General features: G+C 48.1%; 1 protein-coding gene across 1 annotated transcript in view; it reads left to right on the plus strand.

The window, feature by feature from the left end:
- The first annotated feature begins 491 nt into the window (after window positions 1–491).
- ST8SIA2 (ST8 alpha-N-acetyl-neuraminide alpha-2,8-sialyltransferase 2) overlaps window positions 492–18590 on the plus strand; it is a 39165-nt gene continuing 21066 nt past the window's right edge. The window contains exon 1 of the mRNA XM_020811013.3: window positions 492–818. Within this exon, the coding sequence (XP_020666672.3) occupies window positions 721–818 (98 nt within the window). The 5' untranslated portion in view covers window positions 492–720. The remainder of the gene's footprint in view (window positions 819–18590) is intronic.

Below are 18590 nucleotides of genomic sequence, written 5' to 3' on the forward strand. Positions count from 1 at the left end.
CTAAACCACTGCTGTCTAGACACTAAACCCCGCTCTCTACCCCCAAGAAGAACTGACCCAGTGCTTCGGATGCTCTTGGGCAGGTTTCTGCGGAATAAACCGGAGCTTGCAGCCTGGCCGGGCCAGAGAGGAGCCGAGACGAGGGAGAACAGGGCTGAAACTTTGAGAAGAGCGCTTTGGACGAGGGAGGGAGGGATGGGGAGAGGGAGGGCGGCTGGGCGGGGCCGAGGGAGGGGAGCGCCCCCCCCCGAGCCCTCTCTCGGCCTCCCTTTGCCTCCCTTCCCGCTGTCAAGGCGGCTCATCCTGGGGGAAGGTGTCCCCGTCCCCTCGGCGCGGGTGGGACCCGGTCTGGTCCAGCGAAGGATGCTATAAAAAGGAAAAGAACGCGATTGGGGGGGGGGGGGAGAGAAGGAAAAGGGACCCTCCCCCCAAACGGGGGGGAATAGCTAGGGGGGGCTGGCCCTCCCCTCCCCTCCCCTCCGATCCCCTCCCCTCCCCTCCCCTCCGATCCCCTCCCCTCCTCCCCCCTCCCCTTTCGGGAGCTCTCCAAACTCCGGCGCTCGGGCGAAGCGCTCGACCGTCCAGGCAAAGCTGCGCGCATCCTGCTTCTTCTCCTCCTCCTCCTCCGTTGCCGCCGCCGCCCGGTTTTCTCGGCGCCGGCGGGCCGGGCTGCCCTCGCCTCGCCTCGCCTCCCCTTTCCCGGCTCCTTCCCGGGTCACCATGCCGCTGCCGTGCCGGAGCTGGACCCTGGCGCTGCTCACCCTGCTCGTGGGGATCCTCATCTTCGCGGACATCTCGGAGATCGAGTTGGAAATCGGGTAAAGCGCGCGAGAGAAAGAGGGAGAGACCGGCTCTCCTGGCACCCCCCCCTCACCTACCCCGGGAAACCCGCCACCCCACCTCTCTGCTGGGGGGGCGCTTTTCTTCTTTTGCTTGGGGGGCACTTCTGGGGGGGGAAGGGAGCCTGTTGGGAGGGGGGGAGAAGAGGGGAAAGACAACTGATGGTGGGGAGGGAGAGAGAGAGCACGTTAAAGGGGAGAAACGAGGCACTTGGGGGGCTGAGAGGGAGAGGGGTGCTGGAAGGGGGCGGGGCTCTGAAGAGATGGGGGGATCTAGAAGATTATTTGGGGGGGCCGGGAGGAAATGTGGGGAGGGGAGGTGGACCCCTCTGCCCAGGCTCTGGAGGGGGCGCGGGTGTTGAAAAGGAGGCGTCTTACTGGGGGCAGGAGGGGGGGAGAGGAGGTGGGAAGGGGGGGCTGGTAGGCGGGGAGGGGAGGGGAGCGGAGGGGGGGCTCCGGACTAGTTTCTTTGTCTCTGGCGCGCCTGCTTGTTCTCGCCCGCCCGGGCTGGCGGGGTGGCGGCCGCCGGAGAGAAGCGCTGCGCTCGGCTTGGAGGGGGGGCGCCTTTCTTTTCCCCCCTCTCCGCTTCCCATGTCCCCCCACCTCCGGTGCATAGGGTTCGGGGCACATCGGGGGCTGTGGACGGGCTTGGAAAGCGGCGGAGGGTCTGGGAGAGAGCCGGGCAGTGGGGCGGGGTGGAGGGAGAAGGGGCGTGGACCCGCCTGGCCTGGAAAGAGGGGGCGCGGAAAGGGGGCTTGCGGGTGGGAGGGATGGATTCGAACCGCTGCCCACCTCGGCAGGTCGAGCTGCTCTCGAGGGGCCGGAGAAGCCCTAGAGAAATGGGTTGGGGGTGGGTGGGTGAGAGAAGCTTGGATCTACCCCCCCCCCGCCTTCCGAGTAGCGGCTTCATCGCAATGTGTGGGGTTCCTGATGGCAAAACTGGGCGAGGGTACCCTACCCCAGGATAGTGCGCCCATGAGCAGGGCAGCATCCTGCCTTGCCTTCTCCTTTGTTCTTAGGGGCAGGAGGGAACCGCCTTCCCTTTTCCACGGGTGATGCCCCCAAGAAACAACACAGAGCAGCAAACACACGGGAAGCCCGAACTTGGTTTTATGCGGGACAGAGAGGGGGGGGGTTGCCTTGAGATTGGGTTTGGAAGCAGGCGCCAGTGCCCCTGAGCAAGTGCAGAGTGCAGTTCTTCCAGCAGGGCTGTCCAAACATTTCGGAGACTTGCTCCATGGCAGGCTTGGGTGCAGCGGATGAGGAGAGAGAAAAAGCTCCACTTTGGACTTCCTTGGTTATTCCAAGCAGGAATTCAAACCCAAGGGAATTAATCCAAAGTGGGGCAGATTTTGGTCAATTCTAAGGTGGTCTTGGGGGGGGGGCTTCATTTGGAGGGGATCTCACTCAAGGCAACACACCAAGTGACACCATTCCCTCCAATGAGTTGGAAATACATGGGGCGGGGGGAGAGAAGAAAAGCATCTCCAATGCTTGTTGGCTCAGTGGAAATTCAGTATCTGGCTGTGGAGCCAGAAAGGGGGAGTTCAGTTCCCCCACTGAGCCTCCTCAGAAAAGAGCCAGCCTGGATGGCCTTGGGCCAGCTGCACAATCCCAGGGCGCTCCCAGTAGAAGGGGATGAAACGGCAAGCCATTTCTGAGGACTCTCTACCAAGGAAACCCTGAAAACGGTCACCCTAAGTCAGAGCTGACCTGATGGCACATCCTTAGGTGTGCGTGGGAAAGACCTTCTGCCTGGAACACCCAAGAGCCATTGACAAAGTCTAGACAGTATTGAGCGGGAGGAATCTGTCCTCTGACTCACCACGTTACCACTTCCCGGGTCCTATGAGTTGTCAGCAGCAAAGGACTTGAGTGAGTAATGGAACGCAAGGGAGACGGGGAGCCTCCTTCTTTGGTTCCAGCAAAACCAGCAAAGATCCTTGTAGCCCCACAAGGACAGGCTTCAGCGCATAAGCTTTCCTGGGCAGCATCGAAAGCGACACGCTGGTTCTGCCTGATGCCATCTGTGAAAGCTTTCGGCCGGTGCAAGTGCTGAAATTTTAAAGGGACACAAAACCCTTGATTTTGCTGAAACAGAGCAAGCCTGGCTAGAGTCCCCTTAGAAAGGAAAGAGAAAAAAAAAGCCAAAGATATGAGAGGAGCAGGCAAATGGGTCTGTGTCACCCATCGCTGGCATCTTAGCTGCTAATACAGATTTATGTGTGGCCAGGAAACTCCTTTGCAGTAGGATGTTGTGAATGCTGTGGGGTATTTCTTTCTGGAGATTCCACTTCTTGGTTGCCGAAAGGAAACAACCAAAGGGGGGGGGGTTGCCTTCAAGGATACCAGGGTGCTCACAAGGGGGAACCTAGTCTTGGTCTGATCTTGCTGTGCTTGTGTTACATGCCAACAATTGGACCTGACTGATAGCGACCCTCATAGAAAGTTCAGCGCAAGTGAGATATTTCAGGAGTGGTTTCCCCAGTTTGACGTTGGTAGGTTTCCATGGCCAAGCCGGGATTCGAACCCAGGTTTCCCCAAGTCTTACTCCATCACTTTGTCCAATGTACCACGTTGGGTACCGCTAATCCTGTCTCCTTCTTTTTAGTCAGTTGAAGACAGGCTGGTGCTTTAAGTGCCCTGGGCAGACAGAATTTGGGAGGGCTGCAGTTGGCGCCACTCCCTCAGAAGGATAGTGGCTTATGCACCTCATTGGTTTGGAACATCCGGTTTCTTCCGTGTCCTCCTTTGGCATTCCTGGATAGAAGGTGCCTTAGGGTTCAAGTGGAGGTCTTCACCTCAGTGTTTTAGGTTGAGGGACTGTATTCACTCATGCTTTTTAGAGGACGGTCCAGGCAGTGGTTATCAAGGAAAAGTTTGAATGAATATCTAAGGAGGATCTCCTGCTTTCCTTTTTGCATTTAAAGCGTGACCCTGTTCACTTATGTTGACCAGCTGTTGCATGTCGGCAAGCGAATCGGGTAGTGTGCGCCCCTGTGTACTTTGTATCCGTCGTCGAAAATAAGCAGGCTGCAATGACGGGGCCTTCTGCCCCTCCCCTCGTAAACATTTCTGTGGGTTCCTAACATTTGACTCCTTGTTTACGAGATTGCTGCTTTCTGTATCCTTGTACATCTTCTATTAAGCAAAGCTAAGAAGGAAAGATCCTTCCCTTCTAGCTGAACTTCTACACTGTATGGCGTGATCCAGAAATCACAGACCAGGTTGGACCCATGGTGAGGAATCATTGATCAGATGGAAAGGGAGAGGTACTGGTATAGTCCAGACCGGGAGGTGATAATATGCCAAACCATAGTTTGCCAACTGTGCCCTGAGGAACTCAATTAATTGGATATTTAAAGGTTCATAAACTAGGTACATGTTATTAGAAGTCGAGCTGCCTTAAGAGGTAAAAGGCATCTGTTTATCCTAGCACAAACTTGCCTCATTTTGCAGGTTGCAGGTTAGCTTTGTTTTGTTTAGTGACTGGTCAATAAGAGACAAATAGGGACCTCACCTGCAAGTCTGATTACTTTAGTATTTAAGTCTGAAAGAACTGTGTGTCTACAGGGAACATCCCGGATACTAGCAGGAAACAGCCATTTGCCTTAACATGTGATTCGACTCTGGACCCAAATTTCCGAGACATCTCCTTCCACTTCTGGAATAGTGGCCTGTAGAGATTTACAGGACATCAGCTTTGCTGTGGACAGGTGGTTCTACCACGCTTCCTAAAAGGTAGATATTTTATAGATGCAAGAATACAGATGTCTTTCCATTTTAATTGAGAAAGATAGCATCCTGGCTGTCTACCAATGGTGCAGAAGGAGGGAAACATTGCAGCTCCATGATTTCTGTTCAAAGGTTCTCTGGTTCAATGTCTGGTTTCTCCCAAGGTACATAAAACTGGAGCTGATTTCTCCCTGACTCTGGAGACTCTAAAGATCAGTTAAGTTGAGCAGGAAGAGACGGGCCTGGTGGCCTGAAAGGAGAAGGTAGTGCCCTAATCTCCCACTGGGGAGCAGGTATTGTATGAAGTTCAATGGGATGGGAGGGAAATGCTATTCAGTTTACTGAGAGGCAGCCTGGTGCAGTGGTTAGAGAGCAGCACAAAGGACCAGGAAGATCTTGGTTCAAGACCCAGTTTGGCAGTGGAAGTCTGCGTCTCTCTCCAGCCTGATGTGCCACAAAAGGGTTCTTGGGAGGGTTAAAATAGGGTTAATCTGGCATAAGGCAGAGTTCAACAGATAAGATCTACCTGCCATATTTCTCCATTTTATTATTAATTTAAGCCTCTGTTTACAGGACCTTCCCATCTTGTTTTGGATGAATGCTTTTAAATATTGTAATCGTTCTATTATTTTGCTTTTCACTTGGCTTCTTTTAATACTGTAAGCCGCCTTGGATCCTTTAGGAGAAAAGTGGCATGTAAATCTTTCAAATAAATAAATATTTAAAATAAATTAACTCTTTTTTTTATTTAAAGAGAGAGAGAGAGTAGAAGGGCCACACGTAAACCAAGCCGAGTTTGGAAGAGCAAGTACTTCAAAGTAGAATACTGTACAATTCTTTTGAGTCACATCAGATACTTCTCAGATACTGGCTTATTTAACACCCGTGATCCTTTTTTAATGAGCACCAGGCCTGAAGAAAAACCCAGTGTGTCCCTGAAGCTTTCATCTTGCATTTTCACACGAGTTTAATTAAACACAGCATTTCTCTTCTATATTTTTTATGCTCTGGGCTTCCTCAGAGACTGTAATCTCCTAAAGGCAGGAGTCCATTCTTTGGTCTCCACTAAAGCACCATACATTATACATAAATAGTACAAGAGGAATAAGATGCTACTTAGCCTATAGGCTACAGAGGTAGCCGACCACCTGTTACGTTCAGAAACGACATTTATAGCCTGCCTTTTTCTCTTGTAACATCTAAGGAGGCTGATTTGCCTTTAAAACAAAGCACACTTTTCCCTGCATGGCGAGTGTATCTACACTACACTCGCAGGGGTGGGAATATCACTTTTAACCCTTAGGGTGCCATCTTGCAGAATACTGGAATTTTGTTCATTTAGATGAGATCCTGAGAATTGTCTGCTAAGAAACACTAGTCCTTTGGTTAAAGGGAGAAAACCGGAGATCTCTAGCAGGGGAATTCTCAATACCCCATGAAACAACAAGCTCTCAGATTCCACCAGAGGGAGCCACAACAGTTAAAGTGGCATGAAACTGCACTAACAGTGCAGTGCAGATTCACCGCAAAAGAGGGAGTTTATTGTACTGGAAGCAGACTTTTAGTAGCCGGTCGTCATCATCACTATGGAACGGCAGATCTGGAAGGGACCCTATGGATCGTTGAGTCCAGCCCCTGTCAAGGAGACAACGTGGGGAATCGAACCCCCAACCTCTGGCTCTGCAACCAGATCCTTAAACCACTGAGCTATCCGGGAGTTCTCGTTTGCATCTTCATAAGTCTCCATTTGGACTGCTGGAGATTGTGAACGGCATCTTGAACTAATAAAGAAGATCTGAGGCATCCTTTCCCTTTCCTAACAGGAGTGTGCGAGTGTGTTGCACAGAAGAACGACACACATCCCGAGACTGCATCTTTATTGCAAAATCCATGGGGCGATGGAGAGCGTCTAAAGAGAGCAGCCTGGTTTATGTCTGACACATAGCTGGCAGTAATTCTTTTAGAAATTAATTCATCAGCCGCTGCTTTACCACTACGGCATGGGACAGCATGAATGATGATTCGCAGGTGGTTAAGGTTATCAAAGGGCTAATAAGCTTCCCTTGAATTAACCAGGAGCAACCACTGGAAGAGACAGGGATGAGACTCGAAATGGACCGTTGATCTGTTCTGGTCTAGCAGTAATGATAACGGCTGTCAAGATAGATTTATTTCTTCGGCCCTGCCTTCTCCTCAGTCCTTTCCTGCATGCAGGCCTTTTGCTTTCTCCTCCTCACCATCTCCTCCTCCTCCAGCTTCTTTCCGACTTTGTCGCCTGATTCCTCTTTATCTCTTTAAGCCCAGCTGCGTCCCTTCTCGATTCAAGATGTCACTGAGGTTTTCCATTAAGGGTGGTTCGGGATTCGCCCACCACAGGCGTGCAACCACCACTCTTGCGCAGAAAGAACTATCCAGCCTCTTGGCCGATCACTCCACGACTACAGCCTTTGGAGAGTCTCCACCCAATTTGTGAACCACCAAAAAAAAAAAAAAAAAAGATGATGGAAATCAAATCCCTTCAAGAGAAAAGAGAGATTTCTCTGCCCATGTCTCTGAGGTGGGGCTCGCCATTAGCAATGGTTGTGGTGTGTGGCAGGTTTTGGAGGGTGGGTGGGGTTGCCAACTGGCACAGAGATGATTGTATGATGGAAGATGAGGCCTGGACCTTGTAGCCACCAAATAAGGAGGGTGAGAACCAAGATTCGGAACCCCACCCATAAGAAACTCCATTTCTTTTTCCTTCTTTGAGATTATTCTCAAAGAGTGTTTCCTTTCTGTGCTGTGGCAGCACAATGGTTGATGTTCCCTGTGGGAGAAAAAATTTTTTGGCAGTGTATTAATTACCACCACTGTGTCACTTTGAACACAACAATCTGCTTGCAATTAGGGAATCAAAAGCAGGATCTGGCCGGGATAATAACTGGATGGGACATTGCCAGCGCCCTCCAGATGGGAAAGATCGCTGCCTCAAGCCTTGGAGAGCCACTGGCTGGCTGGATCAGTGGTAAGAGGCACATCCTTGGATCCTCTCCTGGCCTGTGGTACAGGGGTGAGTCGCTGTGAGGAATTTGCTCAGCTCTGCGTAAGAATTATGCTGTGATAAATAATGGGAGCCGGTGTGGTTTGGTGGAAAGATTGAGAGCCTGGGACTCTGGAGATCTGGATTCAACTCCTTGGTCAGCCACAGATACTCATTATGAGTAGGATGGTGTTGGCAAAATTCCTCTTTACATGCCTTACTTGCCTTGAAAACCCTACTAATAGTTTGGCGCCATTAAGTCAGTTCTGGCCTAGAGCAACCCTTTCCAGAATTTTCTAATTGTAGCAAATACTCAGAAGTGGTTGACCCTTCCCTTCCTCTAGGGGGCAGCCTTGGGACTGGGCAGCTTGCCCAAGGCCACCCAGGCTGGCTTGACTTGCAGGAAGGCTAGTGGGGAATCGAACCCGCAACCCTCTGGCTCCACAGCCAGAGGCCGAGACCACCTCTCGGGCTCACTAGAAGACTGATGCAACTTGTGAGCGTGAGAATTAACAGCGTAAGAATTAAGAAAAAGATCCTACTTCCCTCCCCATCAAAAACATGGGGTTTGCTTGTGGTCTCCTCTCCCCAATATTTTTGCTGCCTTAGGGCTGATTTTTAAAGGTACATTTTGGAAAGATTTGGATGTCCAGTGAACAAAGAATATTTTTCCTTGATTTTTTCCCCCTCATGTTCTCATTGAAGCCATTTGTATAATTTGGGTGAGTCTGGGAAATAACGGGGGGGCAGATCTTGACATTCGGCTTCACCGCAGAGCTGACCCTAGATGAGGCAAAGGACAAGATCACAAGATTCTCCTCTTCCCTACACGAAAGCCAACTGGGAAGGGGAATGCAGGATCATCCTCCACCACACTGGAAGGCAGGCACACTTGTTTAGGTGGTGCAAGGCAGGCTGTATGGCATGTATGGCAGTCAAGCCTCTGCTCCCGGCCTGAGTTTGATCATGACCGATTCAGGTAGCCGGCTCAAGGTCAACTCAGCCTTTCATCCTCCTCAGGTCAGCAAAATGAATACCCAGCTTGCTTTGAGGCAAAGTATTGTTTGTCTAATTGTAAGCTGCCCAGAGAGGACTTTAGCACTATGGGGTGGTACAGAAGGCAAAACAACAGCAACAATAATACTGCTACACTCGGCTACCATAAATACCAAACAATTTCCTAGGACTACACTCCACTCCCAAGCCAGCTACACCAGAGCACAGAGTGCTGTCCTCTGAAGATGCCGGCCACAGAGACTGGAGAAATGTCAGGAAGAACAACCTTCAGAACACAGCCAAAGAGCCCGAAAAACCCACAACAACCATTAGATCCCGGCCGTGAAAGCCTTCGTGAATAAATTTCCTAGGACTGTAAAGAAATTGTGCATACAGATGGCATGGCAGTCCCGTAGGCTCAAGCCAATTCAAGAACCATTCCTCCTGTCGGCTCCAGAAATGTTGTTCCTCTCTGGGTGGGGCGAAGGGTCTGGAGGGGAGTATTCTGAGAGAGGTCGGCCAGGTCTCAAGGAGCCAGCCAGAGTCTTGGGAAACGGCTGCCTTTCTTTGGCTCTCCGGGCAGAAAGACGAATCTCAGGGCGAACCTCGTCAGAGGAGGAGAGCGTCTGACTTTCATGGAGGAGGTGGCTTTAAAGCTCCTGCCTCCACCCATTCCCATTTGGGGCTCACTAGCTCAGTGAGAAGGCCTTTGCCTCGTGCTCTGTTAGCATCCCAAAGTCAGGAGTGAGGGCTGAGACGGACGGATGTCTAACCTGGGAAGCCTCCACCTCTGGTGTCATCTGTGCTGCTGCTAAAACAGTGCAGGATGAAAGGCTCAGTAAGTATGGCAGCCAGCCTAGCAGCTGGTGGATGCGTTTTGTCCCCTTGCCAGCTTCTTAAGGAGTGTTCTTTCCCCCAGCGTTGTGTTGCCATGTTACCTGATGAGCTAGATTTCGCACCGATTCTCTCCTCATTCCTCTGTGTTCCCCTCAGGCCCATATCCACAGCCCGATGACCTGGAGGCAGCTTCGCCCCACCTCGGCCTGCCCCACCTCGGCCACATCCCAAGATCCAGCCTCCTGGTCTCAGAGTTTGGCCCTCAGTCGCAGGGGCTAGGATGAGGGTGACCTGGGCGGTCCTGTTCTGAGCATCTGTGCCAAACCTTCTTCATGGGCAGGACTTGGGAGGGAAGAGGAGTCGTGACAGGCAGTTAATGTGAGATAATTAAATGGATATATACTGCATGTCTGTAGTGCAAGTGATATTCCCAGAGGGGCCAGTATTAAAAGAGAGAGCAAATGCAGTTAGTGGGTCTTAGGCTCCATTTTGATTCAAAGCTGGAAATCTAAACTGTCCTGAGCATCTGTTTGGGGGAGCTTCTCACTGCTCCACATGGATTTTAAGAAAGAAAGATGAGGGGGATCCTGATGTGTCGTTTCAGGTGGCGGACAATCAAACATGCAGCTTCTCCTTCTGTTGGAGTTTTTACAGCTTTACGTGCTGCTTAGAGATGTTGTGGCTGGGAGGGGACCTTTCTGGGCTGAGGTGACTGTCAATCAATCCTGCAACAACCAATCATTCCTTTGCTGCCTCTGAATTCAAAGAGAGACCCACTTCTCTGCCCTGTCGCTCTTTTCCTATCTCTTGAGTCTGTTGAGCTTTGTTTATTGAAAGCAGTCTTGTTGGTCAGTTTGCTGTTTGATCTTTTCAACTGTAAGTAATGAAAGCCCTTTTTTTCTCCTGCGAATGTCTCAAAGTGTTGAGACTGTAAGTGTCAGTTGATGAGGGTGAACTAATTGAGGGTGAAGCTATTCTGCTCTGTAATCCCTTCACTTCCGCTGCATAGCTGGAGGAATTTAACCAGAGATTCAAAACTCTGTAACACCTTCTGCATTCTGAAATGCCAGAGCTCCAGGAGAGGGCAAAAAGTAGCCCTCCCCATGTTGTTGGGGTGCAACTCCCATTTGCCCTTAGCCAAATTCTGGGAGTTATACTCCAACAACATTCTGCCTACATTGGTTTATAGGGAGAAGGTAAAGGTAAAGGTTCCCCTTGACAATTTTTGTCCAGTCGTGTTCGACTCTAGGGGGCAGTGCTCAACCCCGTTTCCAAGCCATAGAGCCAGCGTTTTTGTCTGAAGACAATCTTCCGTGGTCACATGGCCAGTGCGACTTAGACACAGAACGCTGTTACCTTCCCACCGAGGTGGTCCCTATTTATCTACTTGCATTTGCATGCTTTCGAACTGCTAGGTTGGCGGGAGCTGGGACAAGCAACTGGAGCTCACTCCGTCGCATGGATTCGATCTTACGACTGCTTGGTCTTCTGACCCTGCAGCACAGGCTTCTGTAGTTTAGTCTGCAGCGCCACCACGTCCCTTTAAGGAGAAGCTAGACTTCAAATAGCCTTCTCCACTTCTAGTAGTAAATTCAAGTCACTAGTCCTCAATCCCTCACGTATCAGACTTTGCCTTTATGCTGGTCAGCAATCTAATGTTCTCACTTCACTCACCAAGCATCGTGGGACCCTGGCTTTACTGAAAGGTTTCCTTCTTGTGGAAAATTTCATTTTGTACGGACCTCTGCACGGAGTCCTTTCTCCTGATGGCACCCTTTATTTACGAGCCAAGTTCACTTGCAAAGCTACATTAGACTATTGCAGAAAAAAAACCCAGCAGACTCCCCCCTTACCACCACCTCAATCACCCCACCTCACCCCCTGGAATTGAAAATAATTCTCATGTCCTACATTAATAGAACAGAGGCCAAAAATGCACAGCAAGCGATGGCATAAGGGTTGTCAAACCCCAGAGACGAAACACATAATTGCAAAAGTTTCAAACAAAATAACAGTCTTGGTAATTGAGTAAGCTCTAATCAAAAAGTTTAGTTCTGTCACCTGTGGCTTCTGTTTTTTTTTTTTTCTTTCTTTCTTAAATCATGCTACACTTAATTAACGAATCTGTTCGTGGATGTTTATCCCCATTACTCTGTGAGTGGACATGAATTATTTTACATACATCTGTGATTTAATGGCTGTCTGTATTTCTTCCGTTCTGTTTCCCTCAGATCTGACTGCTGCCATTTCCCTCTTCACTGCCTTACCCAGATGCAGCTAGTTTCAAGACCATTCTTGAAGTACAGATATTCTTGAACTACAACTCCCAGAAATCCTGGCCAGCACAGCTAGCGGTGAAGGCTTCTGGGAATTTTAGTCCAAGAACATCTGGGGACCCAAAGTTGAGAACCCCTATTCTAAACCATGAAACCTGTTAGATAGCTTGGGGCCAGTAATTTTCATTATTTCCTCTCCCCCCCTTCCTCTTTTTTCAGCCAAGCCTACCTGCCAGGGTTGTTATGTGGATGAAGTCATGGGGGAGGCAATGCATGTACACCCTATTTGTGCTCATTGAGGCCGGCCACAAAGGTAACTACTGTACTAGAAAAATAAATACTGTGTGCAAAATCATATCCCATTCATCTGATGAAGTGAGCTTTCATCCATGAAAGCTTGACGTGATCAATATGTGAGCCTTTCAGGTGCCACAAAGCTGTTTGCCATTTTCACTACAATATCTCCCCATTGGTGCATGGCCCTATTCTGGGCAGTGTACATATAATACTAAAATGAAGGCAACAATCAGGCAACAAGGATGATCAGGGGGCTGGAAACCAAGCCCTAGGAGGAAAGACTGAAAGAATTGGGCACGTCTAGCCTTGAGCAAAGAAGACAGAGGGTTGATATGATAATACTTTTCAAATATTTGAAAGGCTGTCATACAGAGGAGGGACAAGATCTCTTCTTATTTATCCCAGAGTGCAGGGCACGCAACAAAGGGCTCAAGATACAGGAAGCCAGATTTCAGTTGAATATCAGGAAAAACCTCCAAACTGTTAGAGCAGTATCCAATTCCCCCCAGAAGGGGTGAGCGCTCCAGCACTGCAGGGCATTCAAGAGAAATTTAGACAACCACCTGGCAGATATCCTTTGATTTGTATTCCTGCATTGAGCAGGGGGTTGGACTTGATGGCCTTAGAGGACCCTTTCAACTCCATTATTCTATGATTCTAAGCAAATGGCAACCAAATAGCAGGTAAGGAAAAAACAGCAGTGTAAATAAGCCCAGATGGGTTAATACCAGGCAGCAGTAGAAGAAGGGGATGATCAGTGGAGGCTGCTACCAAAAGCTTTCCGGAAGAGTTGAGTCTTCATCAGTCTTCTAAAATGGGAGAGGCCGGGGGGGGGGGTCAGGTATCACTCCATTGGAAGATAGTTCCAAAGAGTTGGTACCACCACCGAGAAGGCCCAGCTTCTTGTCAAAGATGTTCTGGCGTTCTTCAGTGTAGCTCCTCGAAGCGGCATGGCCTTTGAAGATCTGGTGGGACAGGCAGATGACTTGACCCATAGATCTATTCAGTGGCAGCTGGTGCACCACTGTGGCTGATGGGATGGCTGGTCCAGCAGCCAATGGTGGGCCCAGCCAATCCCAGCATACAGAGCCGTGGGTGAAAATGGGACCACACCTATACACAGGAGGAAGGGGACACTGGCAGAGCTGGCAAGGAAGCCGTAGGACCGGGTTGGCCGAGGCAGCGCCTCTTTTTGCCTTGATGGATCAATTGAGTCTTTGGTGAAACAACTGGGAACTGGTGCGCTATAGAAGAAAATCTTGGCCAAAGTTGACGTCCAGCCTTAGATTTGGTAAGGCTGGGGGACAGGGGCCGCGTTGGAGCACCTATACTGTATTCAAAATGCTGCACATTCAGGCTTCAATGTCTCCATGCAAGACTGGAAAACTTTTGCCTGGACTTCTGGAGAACTACTGGCAGTCAGCGGGTCAACTTTGATCTAGAGATCAGGGGTGGGCAGCTAGCGACCCCAGTATCCCACCCCGGCAGCACCACCCCAATTTTTACTCTCTTTTTTTAAACAAAAAAAATCAGCTCAAAACCTCCCCTTGTGGGCCTCAAAAGGCCATGTGGGCATTGCTGCCATTTTTAAAGGCTCCCTAGAACTCATCCAAGTCCTAATCCCCAGTTTTTAAATTTTTTGCCACTAGAGGGCACAAGGTAGTTTTCTAGTTAAAAAAAAAACATTTTTTGGAACAAAAAAATGGGATGGGGGCTAGCAGAGCAGCTCTGGCCTTCCAAGGTTCATAGGCGGGCCTATGAGGCATCTGAACTCTAGACAGGCCAATGATCTCACTCAGTATATAAGACACCTCACTATATTCCTGGGGCCAGAAAGTACAAAGTCTTCCTCAGAAATTAAAACTTTTTTCCAGAAATCAAAACTGCCACCAGATACAGAAACAGTCACTGGCTTTGAGATCTTTAAGAAGCCAGCCTTCCACACTTCTGTGAGGGGAACATCTCAGGAGCATCTGAAAAGGGGAAGGTTGGGGTTAGTATGAGCTTCTCTGAGCTCTTGAAGCAAGGGGAGGGCAAAATATTCCATGTATCCTAGGGCCAAACCATATAAACAAGGATAGGTGCCTGCCCCAAGGAGATTAGGGTCTAAATTTAGACATGGGGGAGAGCAGAAAGAGAGGGCCCCAATGATTAGATGTAGTTCGTACCATGCAATTGTGGTGCAAAACAAAGCCCCACTGTGTTTATCAGGGGATATTCCCTATATGTAGCCCTCCAGATATGTTGAACTACAGCTTCCATCATTCCCAGCTTACATGGATATTGGCGGACCTTGGCTGGGACACTGGGTATTTTGAGTATCTTTACCTGAAGTCCTTTTATATGTCTTGGAACAAATGTCAGACTCCTCGTTTTGCCTTCCCTAGAGATGAGGAGAGAGTAGTAATGAGCTGACCTCAGGCCTGCGAGATCTGGGTTCTGGGGACTCCAAGGCCATGGGGCTAGTGAATCCATGTCTCAGGAATTATCCAATGTGCTGGATCCTATTCCTAAAATAGCTTCAGGACCTTGGATAGCTCCTTCAGATTGGCCCTTAGAGTCGAACTAAGCAATACATTTAGCACACGCTTAGAAGAGGTGCTCCTTCAAAGACTAAATGCCTTCCATTTAGCACAGCACATGATTCTTCTGAACAACGTATCTTGCACTTAGTGTGCTTTGTTTCCTGATTGGTCACTGGCTACCTTCTCAAGCCTGATCAAATACGTATCTCTTAGAAAATTTTGTTAGAGGCAAAATTGTCAATTGCTGGGAACATATACGTATTTTTTTTTCAATACCTATTCTGAGACAAAAAGTTATAGAATTCTGAGTCAGGAAACTGCCTCGGGCACCAGAATTGGTTGCTTTCTATGTTTCTGCTATCTTATTGGACTTTGTGTGTCTTTTGTTGTTAAGCAATTAGGAGTGATCAGTCTGGCTTGATCACCCAGAAACCCATCCATGGATCCAGATCTTCCCTTTTGCAATTTGAACAATGGTGCTCGTATCCGGCTACACCCCTCCTTTCTTTGGCTCCCGTGAAATGACAAGAGTCAGATAGCAACACCAAAAAGGCATTTACTGACATTATTGGCAGACCAGCTCCTCAGATGCGCTCATGCAGGTTTCAAGAGGGCTGCAGCGCTCGAGGTAGCACCTTGCTGTTTAAGAGAAATGCTTTCTGAGACACCACATTGTCAAGGTGCGAAAACCTGAATGGGCGAGACCTTAAAACATTTATGTATGAGAACTCATTGAGACTCAAAGAGGAATTGTCTTCTCCCCGGCAGGGAAATGAAGAGGGTAGGCCTCTTTCAAAATTAATTGTAGAAGAAGCACTCCTGTTTTCCACAGAGACATAATTTTTCTGCCCCTACCCCCTCTCAGCAGTATTTCTTTCTTAATAATAGCTTCAGAGTGCCTCAAGAGCAGCTATTGAAATATTGGTGTGTTGAAACCTAAAAGCAAATTTCAGACATTCTCCTTGTAGAGTGTTAACAATTTAAGAGGATAAACAAGAGGAGGAAGACATTTTCGGTGCTGCAAGGCCCATGTGTGGCACATATCCTGAGGGAATTGTTTGAGTGCTGATGCATCTAGACGTGATCTGCACTCCGTGCAGGGGAGGGGGAGGCAAGGGAATAACCCAGATATCCTTCTTCTTTCTCATGGCTTCTCGCTCCACATGTAGACTGATACTCTTAAGCTTTGTCCCTTCTCTTTTTTTGAGTCCATTCCTTGTTTCTTCTTACAGTTCCTTTTTAGCAAGTTAGAGAGGCAGGCAGGCATGAAAGTCACCTTTGGGGCTGTAGTAAGAAAGTTTAGAACTCTATCCTCCTGCACTATCCCTTCAATGAAATTCCTGGGAGAGTATTCAACACATCTCCCCCTTTTTTTGTGCCTACCACGATCCACAATAATGATTGCTTTTCAGTAGTCCCAAATTCAGCTGCTTGGCTAATGCAATATCAAATAGTCAATGTGCTCAATATCAAATAGTCCTGGTCAACGTGTTTGCTCAGGAATTCTTGCTCGATGCAAAGCATTTTGGGAGTGGTAGTCATCATGAGTGGCCTCAGTATCGCCACACATGCAGTGTCCAAATCCCCCTGTCCAAACTTCTTGGCTCAAATTCTGCTGGTATGTTTCAGGGGAAGATCAGAAGCAGTGAATGAGCTATCTTTTGAAGATGCATGGCCAGCTACTATGGTTGATCGTCTTGAAGATGCCCTTAGAAACCTCTAGGGAACCTCCATGCCCTTCACAGGACAGTGTGAAACTCCTGTGCACTTTGGTTGAATACATCTGTGAAGATTCTCAGTCATCCAGGGGTGGTTATCTTCAGTCATGCTTCAAGAGCCAGCTTGCTAGTAAAGAGATTCTTTGCGTGGCAGTGTTAATTTACATTGACCTTACTTTTCCTGTAATGGCTTGGATACACATACACAATTCTTAACCGTGGCAGAGAGGTCAGATGTCCACAGATCCTTGCATCTTTGACCAGAACTTGACAAAGTTCCTTTTTGAGTTCTTTGGAACTTTGCCGGTATGGGAGTTGGAGTCCAAAGTGAGACTTTGCCAGGCTGGGATTTGTAGTCGCAAACCCCCTACAACAGTGGTCCCCAACCTTAGGCCTCCAGATGTTCTTGGACTCCAGCTCCCAGAAATCCTGGCCAGCAGAGGTGGTGGTGAAGGCTTCTGGGAGTTGTGGTCCAAGAACATCTGGAGGCCCAAGGTTGGGGACCACTGCCCTACAAAACTGACATTGCTGTTCTCCACAGTGAGTTTGCTACTTTTTTCCTTGGCAGCTGCACATCGGCCTATGAAAGCAGGGCTTGGCGACTCTGGTCATCCAGATGTTTTGGCTTACAATTCCCATCAGCAGCTAGCATGATCAAGGGTGGATATAATTATGGGAACTGTCATATTGTAACATCTGGAAGTAGGCCATGCATTCTCCACCCTGCTGTAAGGAAAGGATGAAGCTAAAGTTGGCTGCTACTACAGTTGCTCCCCATTTGCTGCTTCCTTAATTGTAACATTGAGAGCTCAATCAGTAAATTTAAGTAGGAATAATTAGGATAATGTCAGTTGATTGTTTCTGTTATTTGTTTTGGGGACAAGTGGTACTTGTGTATAAAAGGTACATTGTTCCTATTGTTCTGTGATTCTGTTTAACATTTGTGTATTTTAATTGTTGTGGACTCCTGTGGTCTTTTAATTATGATGCTATATTTCACAGAGAGAGAGAGAAAGGGAGAGAGAGAAATGTGTTGTGTGCCTTTAAGACATTATTTCAATGTGAGCTTTTGTAGGTTACAAGACACTTCCTCCAAAATATGGAATGAAACATCTAGCCACAGGTCCATATACACAGTGCACACGGTTGTCAGGGTGGGGACCAATTGAAGAGAAATGCTGGCACAGGTAATGAACTTTCAAAGGAATAATAGCATTATTAACACAGGTAATGACCCTTCAAAATGTATGTTGCGTAAACATTCTGGTAATAGGCTGAATAATTAATTAATGTAAATTCTCTACAGGCTAGCATAATGGCTGTCATTGAAGTAAAAAAGAATTTTGCCTTCAGGAACATTGTAGAACAATAGTGATGATGATGATTGTGGTAATGGTGATGATGATGACTGAGCTAATGTTGTTTCTACACACACACACCCCAAACAAGTTCAAGCTATTATTTCTGAGTGTCACCGCCATGTTGTCCTGGTTGAAACGTATCTACATAATCATTCGAAAAAAGGTTTTTATATGTATGAGATCGTATCATAACTGTGAGCTGTGGTGGAGAGAATGTTCGATGAGGACTTAAGAGACTCAGGTTCGAATCCCCGCTCAGCAGTGGAAATTCACTGCGGAGGTGAGTGTGGTAGAACTCTCTTCAGTATCTCACATACCTTGAAAACCCTATTACATTCGCCGTAAGAAGCCAGAAGTGGCTCATTGTTGTGCTTTACTTGATGCTGAAGAACAGCAGCATACACCGTTAGATTGCCGAATGTATTCAAGTGGAAAAGAATTATATCTGGGCTAAGTCCTTCCTCAAAAAGCAAGTTCTTGGCCCCATGAGGTATTGATTTATTTGCTAGAAAAGCTAGAGAAGATTGCAAAAACTGTATTCAGTTTTTATCTCTGTCTATTGCTATTCATCAAGAACAGTGGAAGGATGATATTGCATACTACTTTGGTGATTCTGATGTCGGCGTTCTGTTGTACGTGATGGCCGAATGGCTGTATATACGAAACCTATTTCTGTTGGAATTAAGTTAGTGGGAGGACGATGCTAGAGGGTTACCCCGATTCCTTATTTCATAAAGTCTGAAACAGTGCAGTCGGAAGACTGAATGGAAACTTGAAGATTTTGCACACCCAAATAAATTTGGGATTCCTTCAGCTATATCCATAGGGTTGGGAAAATATCCCCCTTAAAATCTTGTTAACTATCACTGGTGCAAACTATTCCTCTTGCATAAGACTCACAGTATGTGGTGACTTCAGAAGACAAGTACAAAACGAGGAATTGTGCTTGTGTGTTATATGTATAGTTAATGTTTTACATACTGTCTC

Source organism: Pogona vitticeps, chromosome 12 (genome assembly GCF_051106095.1).
Source record: "Pogona vitticeps strain Pit_001003342236 chromosome 12, PviZW2.1, whole genome shotgun sequence".
Taxonomy (NCBI): Eukaryota; Metazoa; Chordata; class Lepidosauria; order Squamata; family Agamidae; genus Pogona; species Pogona vitticeps.